The sequence below is a fragment of the Parambassis ranga genome, chromosome 8 (genome assembly GCF_900634625.1).
Source record: "Parambassis ranga chromosome 8, fParRan2.1, whole genome shotgun sequence".
Lineage (NCBI taxonomy): Eukaryota > Metazoa > Chordata > Actinopteri > Ambassidae > Parambassis > Parambassis ranga.
The window spans coordinates 5729157-5742537 of NC_041029.1; the positions used below are offsets into that span (position 1 = coordinate 5729157).

The 13381-nt window shown below is 43.5% G+C and overlaps 3 protein-coding genes across 3 annotated transcripts; all 3 read right to left on the reverse strand.

Moving 5' to 3' along the window:
• Positions 1-499: 499 nt before the first annotated feature.
• Positions 500-3071, reverse strand: prrg2 (proline rich Gla (G-carboxyglutamic acid) 2). Its single transcript, XM_028412482.1, has 7 exons — positions 2931-3071; positions 2755-2852; positions 1666-1838; positions 1447-1477; positions 1192-1324; positions 923-1066; positions 500-792 (listed from the first exon to the last, which is right to left on the reverse strand). Exons 2-7 carry the CDS (start codon positions 2837-2839, stop codon positions 750-752), a joined length of 609 nt encoding a protein of 202 aa, XP_028268283.1. The 5' UTR covers positions 2840-2852; positions 2931-3071; the 3' UTR covers positions 500-749.
• Positions 3072-3666: 595 nt separating this feature from the next.
• rras (RAS related) lies at positions 3667-9475 on the reverse strand. Its single transcript, XM_028412937.1, has 6 exons — positions 8324-9475; positions 7545-7632; positions 6561-6663; positions 6280-6388; positions 5905-6023; positions 3667-5548 (listed from the first exon to the last, which is right to left on the reverse strand). Exons 1-6 carry the CDS (start codon positions 8408-8410, stop codon positions 5461-5463), a joined length of 594 nt encoding a protein of 197 aa, XP_028268738.1. The 5' UTR covers positions 8411-9475; the 3' UTR covers positions 3667-5460.
• Positions 9476-10225: 750 nt separating this feature from the next.
• Positions 10226-12908, reverse strand: LOC114440476 (dual specificity protein phosphatase 16). Its single transcript, XM_028412936.1, has 5 exons — positions 12837-12908; positions 12537-12631; positions 11714-11873; positions 11511-11634; positions 10226-11136 (listed from the first exon to the last, which is right to left on the reverse strand). The coding sequence occupies exons 2-5, from the start codon at positions 12627-12629 to the stop codon at positions 10407-10409; spliced, it is 1107 nt and encodes a 368-aa protein (XP_028268737.1). The 5' UTR covers positions 12630-12631; positions 12837-12908; the 3' UTR covers positions 10226-10406.
• Positions 12909-13381: the final 473 nt, after the last annotated feature.

A 13381-nucleotide genomic window follows, 5' to 3' on the forward strand; every position in this document is an offset into this window, starting at 1 on the left:
GGGGTCACATCAGCCAGGAGCACCTCCTCCCTCCTCTCCTCATATATTTCACTGTCTATTGTCTCCCGTGTTAAGCTGATGGGCCACGTTCTTTAGCAGCAGCTTTAATAAGCCAAGAAACATTCACATTGATCCAGAGCCGACAGCTGCTCTGCTGCTGCTGCTGCTGCTGCACACCAGAACATATTTCCGCTCATTTTGTTCACAAGACGCCATTTTTAAGAGGAATGACTGGGCTGGCGTTCATCCTCCATCTCTCTCTCTCTCTCTCTCTCTCTCTCTCACACACAAAACAATTTTTTTGTCATGCACGCTGTGTGTTGTTGCTTTGTAGAACAGATCTGTTTCTGCATCTCTGTGATAAACTACACACATGTACAGAAGGATGTGCTGACATCCCCCCTGAGTGTTCTTCACAACTTATAAGACATGATTCCAGACCTGTGTCATTGTTATGTAATTTATTATATAAAACATACCAGAAGACCCAATATTCCTGGGTGTACAGTGCAGCCAACAAATATTAAAACCCCACCCTGAGATGCATCCCCACATCTGTAGTGGACAGACCACTATTTACCCAATATGGCAGATCATATTTTCAGTAGCAGTCCTTTCTGTGGGAAGGTGTTTTAAAACGTCACTCATAAATACAATTTATTTCAAAACAAAACAAAAACAAATGAAAGGGCAATATTTAAAAGTTCACTCAATCCACCGGTGCCCATCAAGGCTTAATGAAGAGGCTCTCATTCGTTGTCTCCTGGATTCGCAGGCTCTGACGGCGCCCCCCTGTGGTGAAAGAGAGGAAGATCATTGCACAGTCAATGATTTTATGGCCAGAAAACGGGTCAAGCTTCAGACAGGGCTGTAGATATGTAAAGAGTGAATTAAAAAAAGTAGTAGTAGAACATATATGTACCCTGAATAAGGTGGAGGTGGGGCATCATGCTGCCCACTGCGAGTCAGGGCCTCATTGTAGCTAGGTAGACCGGCGCCAGGGATCCCAGAAAGGGGCACTGTCTCTGGGGCTGGTCGCCCGTCTGCTGCCATTCTCACCGGAGCTCTGGAGGTAACATAACAAACAGGCACAGTATATTATATGTTTAATTTTTTAGTTTTTTTTTTTAAAAAAAAGATGTTTTACAAGAGATGAAGGATGTTAGATTGTCACACATCCTGAGCACTTACTGGGCCGACCTCCGTCCACCCTTCTTCTTGGCTTTGTAACAGTAGATTCCCAGCACAGTGGCAATAACAGCAATGACTAAAAAAGCCAGAATCCCTGCTACCAGACCTGACACATCCACTCTGGGCACATTCTCTTCAAAGACACAAAAGTCCAATCATGACTATTTTTCTCATTTTGAAGATAATCTGATAGATAAACATTTTGACAAAGTTGCCAAGGCGTAGAGTACAAAAACAAATGTTTGAAAGTGTTACCTTGATGGCTGTATTTGTCCCAAAATGCTGCCTACAAATGAAGGAAAACATGAGATTTTATTGGTTCACTGCTAAGCAACAGCTTTGTACATCTATCATAAATATTAAGTATGTTTTTTGGGGCAATAATTCTGCAAGTAAACAATACTTTAAATGAGTTTTATCCACTCTGCGACATTCACACACAGGTGTAACCAAAGTCACTATCAGTGCCATTACCGTCAGAGAGTCATCCTCAAATATTTCTCTGGCCTCCTCGTAGCTGCACAGCTCTTCCTTGCACTCTCTCTCCAGATCGCCAGGCGTAACCAGCTCAAAGTCCCAACTGTTGTAGAGCAGTGAGCGGGACAGGAAGGACGCCGCCGTCTCCTCATCCACCACCACAGGCTGTCCTGCAGGAGGCAGAAAATACAACTACAACACTGTGCCTGAGAACAGACCCTCCTTGAACTTCACCATAAGGTACCATCTGGCTGAGTGATGTGCATGCTGACATAATATATTGCACTATGAATACCTGTGTTGAAGTCTGCGACTTAGGGTCACACATTTAGAGGCACAGTTTACAGTTTATATATTTAAAATGAGAAGAAATGGGAAGCTACCTACAGTATTTCTGCGTAGTAGATATCTTAGCATGCTAACCAGCTAACACCAGCCTTTATCTTTGCATCACAGATGCAAATGATGGTGAGTCAATGTAACGCCTGCCCTGCCTTCAGTCCATCATGAGAGGAAGCAGCAAGTTTTCTCTTTTATACAGTCTATTATTCTAACTTGCTGTCAATCATGTTGACAGACAGCTAATCAATAAATCAAACAGTAAACGACGGCTGAATTTCTCAGTGAATGACCACAGGAGCGTGGTATTAAACCAGCTGCTTTCTAAATCCTTTGCTTCCGACAGCCCATCACCTGGTCGCTGATAACAGCTGAGGTCAATCAGCTGATCACATGCATTGATTTTTGGAGGATTTCTAAGAGAATAAACACAAACACTGTGATTCCTGTGCTGTCCAAATAACAGGAAGTCCAGTTAATAACCAAACTACTGCTAACGGGTTCTACAAATCGCACCTTTAAGACACTGACTACTGCAATTTGTTTAGCCAACTCTTCTCTGTACATTTCAGTGTTATCTTGAATACATCAGCCACACAGAGATCAATCATTACCGTCAGAGAAAAATGGTTCAGTTTTCCTCTCATATCTCCACAATATGAGTTTCCAGGAATAATCCACAGGTCAGACTATGGCAGTTTCTTCTTTGGTGAGTGTATAGCTGGAGTGAGCAGAGGTGTGGCTTACCTGGAACATGTCTGTAGATGACAGAGCAGTGGGTCAGCTGCAGCAAGGGCAACAGAGTGATCCACACCGCTGACGAGCCTGCCATTGAAACAACCAAACTACGCAGACGACAAGGGAGAGTTTCTGTGAAAATCACTCCAACAATTCTATTGGATTACGCTGAGGAGGCCACTCACCTGACCGGTGCCCCCACTTCACTTCAATCTGATCCACCTGTCGAGCTGTATTTTCAGTGGGGTGCTGAGAACACAGGCACTTCCTGATCCTGAGTTTAATGTTAAAGCCGCCGGGCCAGAAAACTGTTGTGCTGGTGTCCTTAAAAACGTCACATTAGAGAACCTGTTAGACGACATACCAGCTGGGGGGAGGGAGGATCCTCCACAAACCTGTGTGCCTTTCTGTCTCACACTTCACTCCAGTTCATGCTGGATTGTAGGTTTGAGGTAGATATAAATATACGTTCTATTTAAAAGAAAGTTAAAGCATCACATCAGCATTGTGAGTTTATGTAGAGAAAGTAGAGCCTGAAGAAGGACGTCAGGATCATGTCTGATTTTTGTTGTGAGCAGCAGAGTAACCATGACTAAAGCAGGTTTCATTAGCACTGCGCAGGGGGGTGTGGTCTCATGCTAAATGTTAATTACTGTTGGACAAGTCTGAGTGAAGAGCTGCCAAATTCAAAAAAATGTTCACATAAAACAGAAAGTTAAACATTCAAGTCTGCAGCATGTAAACACAAGTAGATGACACAGTGCGTGGGGTGAAGAGTCTGAACCAGGAAACAGCGTCACATGACTAAACGGACACCTTTGTTATAGTCATATGAGCTGTGCTGAAGGTGTCTAATCTCATAGATGAAACCAACATTTGAAAAAGGATGGGGGGGGTATTAAAGACACACAAAGAAAAGAGTTCAGATAAATGTTTTATTGATGAATAAAAGTGAGTTATTACAGGATAACACTAACGACATGGATTGTAGGCTTCGTGGTGGATATAAATACAATTCATTTTTTAAAAAAAGAAGTGAAAGTGTTACTAATAGCAGGTATAAAACTGGACATTTGGGAACTGGACCTTTCAAAAATGTTCTGAGCTTCAAAAAACAAAACAGGAAGGTGCCCGAGTCAGATTTTTCATTGACCAACTGCCAATAAAAGTACACACGCATTAGCTGTTTATGATGGATACATCCGATGCAACGATGAGGGTTAGGACCACTGTAGATGTTTTTCTTCTTTGATTTAAAAAGCCCTAATCGTCTGTGATAACCTGACAGCTTTAAGAATGAAACCCTTTAGTTTATACCATCTTAGCTCTCTTTGCTTCTTCCAGAACGTTTAACCTCTCTGTGACGGTGAGTTTAGCTCCGTCAGATGTCATCTTTGTAAGTCTGCATGTACATATATACATCTCTCTTATACCTCATGAACAGTTTGAATAAATCTAGACACCTAACGAGGTCAAAGGTCATCAGGAGTCGATCTTTAACTCATTCCTTCCCCGCCTCTATACATCACATTCACTGATGAAGACAATGAGAAAGCTGCAAAGACGGGAACATTTGGTAAGAATTACACTGGTGAACTTCTACTGAACTTAACGAGCGGTGTCTGCTGTTGATTTCTATGGAAATTGTTCATTATGACATCATTTAAACGATTATTATAAGTATACAAATAAAAAAAGTACCAGAACGCAGTCCATCTTCCACCGATACAATGATCATCCAGAGACTCAACCCCACCTCAATGTTGAAATGTGCAAACACAGAACACTGCTGTCATTAATACTGCCCCGCCATGTCAAACCATTACATTAGCAATACATTAATTAGCCCCTTTTCTGAGAAACCCACATGGATGTTTCTTTAATCAATAATCTGTCTCTTTATAGCAACATGTGAGGAATGCTGGTGAGCAGGTACAGACACACAGCCGCTGGAAACATGTCTGGAACTGCTGCTGCGTTTCCTCCCTTTCCTGTGACACACTGTAATTCTGCTACGGGGCTCTGCTGCCCCCTGCAGGAGAACATGGAACATGAGATGCTCTGTCTCCTCTTTTGGGGCGTGCCACATTTCAGAAGCAACTTGAAAAGTGTGACATTTCTGTCGCGAACAACATATGGAAATAAAATTTGCTCACATAGTCAGTCCGGTGCTGATGTCTGTACACACACAAAGAGTACACCATGAAGTCTGGTCATATACAACAGGTGATGGTGCGATGGTATATGTCCAGTCTGTGTTACTGGTGGAGCGGTCACAGTGCTCACTTCCCCGTTTCTCCACCCATCTAGCCCTGCTGCTGCTGCTGACACCTCTCCCTTTAGGTCCTCTCATTAAAATTAAAGATTACACTGATTTAAAAGTTGCTTTTGGCAAAAGTGCAAATAAAACCATCTTGAAGGATAATGATGCACCTTATCTGTCACACACACTAACACACACACACACTCTCTCTCTCAGGACGTTTTCACACAAGTCCTGAGAATCAGATCCTGACATCATCCAGAGATGACTCCTGACATTCTCATATACACATCCTGCAGGTAATGTCAGAAAAAGTTCAGGGATACAGTGCAAGTGTGAAAACGGCTGATTTCTCTCCATCACATTCTCACACACACAAACACACACACTCTCACACACCTTTTTGGACAAGCTGTAGAGGGTTGAGACTTTGGTGTCCATAGTAACAGTGCTTAGAGGATGACACAGGGACAGCCTTTTCTCTTCTGTTTCCCTGTGTGATGGGTTGTAGGAGGGGGACTCTCCATCTCCTGAAATCGTCTGTGAATAAAAAAAAGGAGAAGAAATATAAAATATAATTTCTACTTTATTACTTCTAGATTGTAGCCAGAGATGCAAAGATCGTGTCTGAGTCCTGCAAATTATAAAAGGTTAAACATCAGAGGCCTTTAAACACTTAATTCATCCGTCTGCAACCTCAGGAACCCCCTACAGTGTCGACACACACGGGGCTGTAAGCTGCTGCTGCTGTTTTCACAAATCTGTCTTACGAAAGCTGCCGTCATACATTAAAGCCACAAAGGCCGACCTGACGATTTCTCAGTACCTTGCACAGCTGAAGTGTGTATGCATGATGATCGATTTGATTCAGCATTAAAGCAATAATTAAAAAGGACCTGATAATGTGCACCAGCTCCAGGAAGGCTTCATCCACATTGTAGCGATTCTTCGCCGACGCCTCCATGTAGTGGATCCTGTTCTCTCTGGCGAATGCTTGGGCGTCCTCCCTGGAGATCTAAGAGACAATAATCTATATCATGCCTGGACATGAGACACAGCATGTTTTCTATAGTAGGTAATATTAGATTTATTAATGGTTTATTTTTATAGGTGTGATGTGTTGCTGTGCTGGGGTGTTTTCATCTCTTCCAGCTGTGTAAGAATGAAGTTCAGACACAACCAACAGTTTCATAAATGTCCTAACATGGTTCCTTTCCTACTGGAGCTCAGCTGCCTACAGTGGAGAATGCAGAGATGCAGGAGGCTGTTACCACTCTTTGTTGCTCCAGGTCGACTTTGTTTCCAACCAGCACCATGGGGAAGTCATCTCGGTCCTTCACCCTCAGGATCTGGGTGTGGAATTTCTGGACCTCATGGAAGCTGTTGGAAGGAAAAAAAATGACAGGAAGACACTTTCACTCTGAGCACAGTGTGTGTGACATGTGCATGCTTAATATTTAATGCTATTGAGTCTACTCCCTGTATCTGTTTAAATAACAGCTGGACAGTGAGTGCTTACATCAGCCACACACACACACACTCTGGTCATTACCTGCCCCGATCGTTGAGAGCGAACACCAATAAGAAGCCTTCTCCTGAGCGCATGTACTGCTCCCTCATCGCACCAAACTCCTCCTGACCTGCTGTGTCCAGGACTGACACAAAGACAAAAAACAAGTGATAAGTGCTGCTGAGTGGAGCTATGAGGTTATCATGGCAGAGGACGCTGGTAGATCTCATCAGGCCTGCAAAAACAAGACAAGATGGCTCCTTCTACAATCTACAGTCTTTTTATAATAAAACCTAGTATATATTATAATATGTGGACTTTTTAACTATTAAAAGAAAACAAGTTCCCCATTTAAGTCATAATTTTAGAAAAGTGTATTTTGCTGATGACGTGTAATCTTTGAAGTCATTAAGAACACATATAGATTTTTATATAATGCTCTTTCTTTGTTTTCCACATACTTAGGAAACAGAAAGAGAAAAACTTTTGTTCCTGTTGATGAGAATTGGTGATTCGATGAGAACATTCGTGTGTCATGATAGGCTGCTGGTCCCACCCTTAAACCACCCACAACACACACACACACACACTGCAGCATCTGTGTGTGTATCACTTCAACAGCAAACATACAATGATGCAGGTTTTCGTGGTAATTTTGTGATAATAACTTCCTGCTTTTGGTGGTCACCAAAGAAGCTGACGTCTCTCCAACCTGCGTTGCCTGGCCTGCTGTAATGTTTGTTACGGTGCACAGAAGAATATGAATGATTTCTAAAAGTGGCAACACTTGATGATTCACATGTTACTGTACTGTGAAAACACCCAACACACTCCATCTTGACAACACTGGCAGAGTACAAGTCCTAACAAGGGAATGAAACACCCAGAGAGTAAACACACTGTCTGTGTCATATCACGGAGCAACACACCCTACGCTTTTCAAACTAAGTCTTTCACAAACCCTGCAATCACTCTGACACACAGTGTGTGAATCATGAACTCATGTCCGGTGTGATGCGGCCTTACTGTCCAGCCGGGTCTCCTTTCCATCCACAGTGCAGATCTTGCAGTAGGAGTCTTCGATGGTGGGGTCGTAGTCTGACACAAAGTAGGACTGTGGGAGACGACGCGATGTTAGCAACAAGTTAGCTTACACAACAAAGCTTTGACCTGTTGGTGCAAAGAACTTTTTTTTTTTTTTTTAAAGCATATTGTATTTGAGTAACACCACTTTGTGTCACCAGACAGTGAGACAATCCAGCATCTAGTCTGGCCTCTGTCCAACATGAGACAAGATGTTTGCATCCATTATAGACATCACCCAACAATCAACCTGTATGATGATCAACTGGCAAGACCCTACAGCGCCCCCTATATATGGACGATAAATCAAACGACATGAGGCCGTGTGGACTGATGTATCTTTGTTTTCACAGATGATGTCTGAGCATCAAAGTTCTGGGTGTCACTGTTCCAACTTGGTGCTGGTTACTAGTAAACATCTCTCCTGCTGGTGGAGTAGTGCATCAACTCCTCATTGTTTTGTATAAGAGTAATACAATTCTGAGTTTTAGGCATATGTTTCTCTACTCTGCTTCTAAATTAGCCTTTGTACATTACAGCAAATTACTCATGGTTGCAGTGGCCTCTGAAAGAAGAGTAATCTCCATTTTTCATGATTCAGTTTGATACTCAGTGTGACTCAGAGTCTGAGACTAGTGTACCCATCAACAGCAGCCTCTCTATAACATAATCTGAAATAATCTGGAAACTAATCGTGCACACATGTGGTGGAGAGTCCGTACCTGGATGAACTGGATGGTCAGAGCGCTCTTCCCCACCCCTCCTCCTCCCACCACCACCAGTTTGAATCTTTCTTCTTCTCCGCTCATGTTGTTGATCTGTTCGGGTCAAAGTACTTCCCAGAGCCTGAGTCCAGCAGCCCCAGCAGCAGCAGCAGCAGCGGCTACAGCCAAACCGAACCGGGCCCGGATCCAAAGTGAAGCACTCGAGTGAGCCCGCCTGTTTGACAAAAGGGCCGCCGCTTCAAACTGAAACTTTATCTACACAAAGTTCATTTTTTTCCTCTTCACACAACGACGCTTTTGTTTCTCTTAGCGCGCAAAATCAGAGATGAGCGGCACACCTGAGAGCAAAGGTCCGGCTGAAGGTCCACGGTCCATCCGAGAAAGCAGCAGCAGCGACTGAAGTGTGAGCGAGTTTTTTTTTTTTTTTTTTTTGCAGCGGGGCTGTGTCGCTGGCTGCCTCCTGTCTCTGCTCGGCCTCCAGGCGCAGTCGGAGGGCGGAACTGCTTCCTCTTTTCTTTTTCCTCGAGAAACACGCACGAACAGCCGTGTTCACACGCAGCGTGTGTGTGCGTGTTCTCTGTACATTTAACACACACAGATAAACACAGATGCTCTCACACTGCAGCCGCCTCTCTTTAAACCTGAAAGCAGAATAAATTCCACCTTCATGTGTCAGTTTCCTTATTTGGTCATTTAGAGTAGTCTGTCTGTGACATCATGTTTCAAACTACAGGATGTGAAGTCCGACTCTGTGCGCGAGCTCTTCGCTGTTGTTGTTTACATGTTTATTATCTATTGATTTATTTCCCCCTCGCTGGTAAATAAAGTTTTATTCAATGGAGTCGAAGACGCAGCTTTAAAACCTTTAAACTGCAGCTGAAACACACAGTTTAGAAATCCGTGCCCTGAGGGCATACATAGATTATCAGATAATCTGTAGCGATTACTCAACGGGAGCATTTTTATACTTTTTTGTATTATTATACTTTTACGGATTCATGGTCTAAATATATTTTCATACCCATTAAACCATTCACTAAATATTTCCATGTACAAGATTATTCGCTCCGATTTTACCCACAATTCCCTGTCGGGCAAAGTCTGCACCAGGTGTCTGACCAGCCGTCATGCGTAGTGGGGACCAGACCAGACCTCAGCCCCACACATGTTTGAGTTTCTTCAGGCTGAGAAAGTCTGGGCGCAGTCGGTAACTGCAAACACGTGCTGTCGACAGCCAATGAAAATAGAGGTTGAGACACGGAAACTAGCGTCAGAAGGTGACAGGAAGTGGCGGGAATATCAAAACAACGACGGACTCCTCCACTACTTAATCTAAACATGTTTTTCTTCTTTGCAAGAAAAGAAAGCTGCACAGACAACAGCAGCAGCGAGCAGTGTTTGTTTACTTCTTCTTCTTTGAGTTTATTGGCGGTGAGCAAACAACAAATTGACGCATTACCGCCACCAGCTGGTAGGTTCGTAAACTGTCGCTGCCGCCAGAGTTTGCTGCGTTCAGGTTTGACAAATCCTGTAATCTGTGATCCCACATCAGGACCAGCTGTTCAGTGTTTGACCCCCATCATCACAGTACATTTGTTAACCCTTTAACTATTATTTCCTCCTACAGTTACAGAAAAAGAAAATATTGACAAGTTTCAAGCACACAAATCCAAAATGTTTGTACATGTGTTTGACAAATAACTACTTCTAAGTTTCTAAGTTTCCCTCCAGTTTGTGTGTGTTTCACTTCAACTTATGTGTGTTTTCTACTTTCTGGGATGCATCCTGACACAAAAAGTCAATAAGACGTGGTTAAAATGTTTTTTTTTTTTTTAAAGATGTAATCTTTAATCATCAGTAAACACATTTTCAGCCATTGTGCCAAAATAGCTGCATCTCACAAATGACAAGATAGGCTGACCTCTGTCAACAAGAAGCGTTTATGTGGAGGTTTCCTCTTATATTCAGCTCTGCCATAAATAAATAAATATATATAGAAGACAAAGGTTCTGTAAGTATGTACATCACGTGGTGTGGTTTGGTTTCTTTTATGACAGACATGCACAGAGGACCTTTACTCTCAGCACCTGTATGGTAATGCGGGCTGTCCCATCCTCACATTGTGGACAAACACCCCTCCCAGCAGCACCCTCTCCCCCCAGTCCAGCAGCTTGTTGAGAGTGAAGCTGAAAGGGGACAGCAGGCCCTGCTCCTTCACTTCAGCCGCCTGCCCACAGGAGCCAGTGTTGCTCGGTGTCTTTGCCTCCAGTCTCTCTCCCGTCTCCCTGCTGTGGACAGTTTTTGATGATGTGGTCTCTCCTGACTCCTGTTTGCTGCTTGTCGGGGATGGAGGGCTCATTCCCAAAGGGGTCAGAGAGAGGGTGAGGCTTTTACGTTTCTCTGCTAGAGAAGCAGAGCATGATGGGAGTTGTAGTTGTAGTGTGGGCTTTTTGGCTGGTTTGATGGGCTCACAAGGGGTTGAAGGTGAAGTCTCATGACATGATGTCTGGACTTGTTGCTGCTGGTTCAAATTAAGAGTCCAAAGTTTCTGCTGTTGGTTTCCACTTGTATCTGAGAGAGAGTCTTTATGCTGTGTTTGGTCTTTGTTGTGTGCCGAGTGCTCACTGACAGCAGTGTCAGTGCTGTTATGACTGCTCTGGGAGTGGTGGTTGATGGACGGAAGGCGATTGTCCAGCTGCTGGATGAAGTCACCACCAGAGGCCTTCTGACTCAGAGCACCCTGGAAGTGCTGCAGCTGACCCAAAAAGTTGAAGTTAGGGGAAATGGAGGGCCGGCGCTCTTTCACAAACCTAGTCAGGCAAAAGACAGGATGTGGGTTAGGGGTACTCCGCAATTCACACACTGACTCTGCAAAATAATATGCACTGATCTGCAGTTACAACAACAACAACAGCATTATATGTAGACTAACAGAAAAACACAGTGAATAAGACAACAAGGTCCACTCTAAGTACCATGGAGACAAATCCCATCCTAACTGGGATATTATACAGCACATATTTACACAGCCACAGGGGGGTGTATATCTATGTAAACACCAGCTGTTTTAATCATATGACAACAGATGATATTAAAACAAACTTTAAACAGAGCTACATAGGATGCGATTTTTCCATAGAGATGTGGAAATCTATGTACTATGAATGTGTTCCACCAGCAGTACCTGTAGGCGTGGTCCAGGTCCATTTCCAGACTGTACATGATGTAGGCCACAGCCAGAGCCGGGGAGCGAGAGATTCCTGCAGCACAGTGCACCAACACCGAGGCCCCAGAGGACATGGCTGCATCTGAACACACAGAAACTCAGCAGTTATTACACTGTTATTTGTGTTATATGATAGCAGGAGGCGAAGAGTCGCTCCTTACCGATGAAGCTCAGCGCCTGTGGGATCCAGGGCAGCAGGTCATCCCACAGGGAGTCATCAATGGGGATGCGAAGATATCTGGAGCGTGGCAGAAAGGAGGGCTGAGGGCTGCAGCGGCTCACACTCAGCACGTAGGAGATACCCAGAGAGGCCAGCTGGTCCTACACACACACACACAGCACACACTTTACACCCTTATTCTGCTCCACTACACCTCAAATGTTGCTACTACATGTCGTTAGGTTTAGCCCTACTGTGGCTAAAATGTTAGCATAACTGCTAACTTGCTAGGTAAACAAAGAAGCCGCAGAGCAGAGAGCAAACACTGACAACATACATGATGTGCAATGAAAAGAATTTGAAAGTTCAAAAAATAGTTCTAAAGAATACCTTCCTAAATATTATATATAATATAATATAATATAGAAACTTTAAAAAAAATGTTTGAGAGCTATAAACTTTTGCTAGCTAGCTTCCCTGCTTCACGCAGCAATATAACTTTAATTTATTGTTTCTTGTATCTTTTCCATCACATTTTATCATACAATTGTTTATTTATATATATTATATTATTTGTTCAATCGACTTTGAAATTGAATTAATGAAAAAAGATGAATTAATGAATTAATGGTGTTTGAACTCTTTAGTTAAATAAATAAAAAAAATAAAAAAATAAATCAAAGTTAATTTCTAGACAGTTTTATTCTTAGAATGCTGCCGCAGACGCAGTTTTTTTGATTGATTGACTTATTGATTGATCCCATCGATCCTCTGACTTGTCGGCGGCGTGTTTGATTGAGTAAACATCTGACGCGCGCTCCTACCTGCGTCACGTCTCTCTCAGCTCCGAGGTAGAGCCGCGGCAGGATGACGGACAGCGGAGGCCGCTCCGCTTCACTCTCCCGGGACCAAACCATGTCTGCAACAACAAGTATGCAACATGCAAATTATTTGTCCAGGGATCTTCAAATATACGTGAAATAACTTGTCTAAAAATGTTATTCTGTTGCAGCTGTTTATACTCGCAGCACAGATTAAGAACAAGAAAATAGTGAAATTATGTTGTTTTCTTGTGTTATTTGAATGCAAAAATATTTTTTTATCTACTTAATATTATCACTTACTGTCTGAAAAGTCCTCTTGTTGTTGCAGAGTCAGCTGCGGGTCTGCAGGAGCTTTCCGATAAAGACACTGCTGCTGCGTGGAGCTCCGTCCTCCTCACTCTGCTGTCTCAAACTGGCTCCTCAGCGATGAGCTCATCCTCTTTCCAACAATAGACCCGCACAGGATGATGTCATTTTCAGCCAATCAGCTGCCTTGCTGGGTTTACACACGCGCAGACGCATCTCACAGCAGCAGCAGCAGCAGCAGAAACGGAGGGACCAAGGAGGAGAAAGCAGGCTGTCAGCGTGAAGCAAGCAGAATTACAGCTCTCTCATCAGCAACAGTGTGTGCAAGTGACATAAGACATGCAGCCTGCTGTCACAGGCTTCAGCTCAGAGACAAACTGCTCATGCATTCATTCATTTAGACTGCAGTGTCTGCAGCAGAACACTCTGAACTATCCACTCTGCACCCCCCCCCTCCATGTTTATCTGTAACATCTGCTTGAGCCTTCACCACCACAAACAGCAATAATGTGCACAGAGCTGTTAGCTCCTCCTGCAGG

Coding starts and splice junctions, on each gene's coding strand:
- LOC114440476 (XM_028412936.1), bottom strand. CDS start 12,629: ATGGTTTGGTCCCGGGAGAGTGAAGCGGAGCGGCCTCCGCTGTCCGTC. Junction 11,874..12,536: donor CTGAGAGAGACGTGACGCAG/GTAGGAGCGCGC, acceptor GTGTGTGTGTAG/GACCAGCTGGCCTCTCTGGG. Junction 11,137..11,510: donor GACCTGGACCACGCCTACAG/GTACTGCTGGTG, acceptor TTGCCTGACTAG/GTTTGTGAAAGAGCGCCGGC.
- prrg2 (XM_028412482.1), bottom strand. CDS start 2,839: ATGGCAGGCTCGTCAGCGGTGTGGATCACTCTGTTGCCCTTGCTGCAG. Junction 1,478..1,665: donor TTGAGGATGACTCTCTGACG/GTAATGGCACTG, acceptor CTTCATTTGTAG/GCAGCATTTTGGGACAAATA. Junction 1,067..1,191: donor GGTGGACGGAGGTCGGCCCA/GTAAGTGCTCAG, acceptor TGTTACCTCCAG/AGCTCCGGTGAGAATGGCAG.
- rras (XM_028412937.1), bottom strand. CDS start 8,410: ATGAGCGGAGAAGAAGAAAGATTCAAACTGGTGGTGGTGGGAGGAGGA. Junction 7,633..8,323: donor TGACCATCCAGTTCATCCAG/GTACGGACTCTC, acceptor CGTCTCCCACAG/TCCTACTTTGTGTCAGACTA. Junction 5,549..5,904: donor GAGCTGGTGCACATTATCAG/GTCCTTTTTAAT, acceptor TTTTATTCACAG/ACGATTTCAGGAGATGGAGA.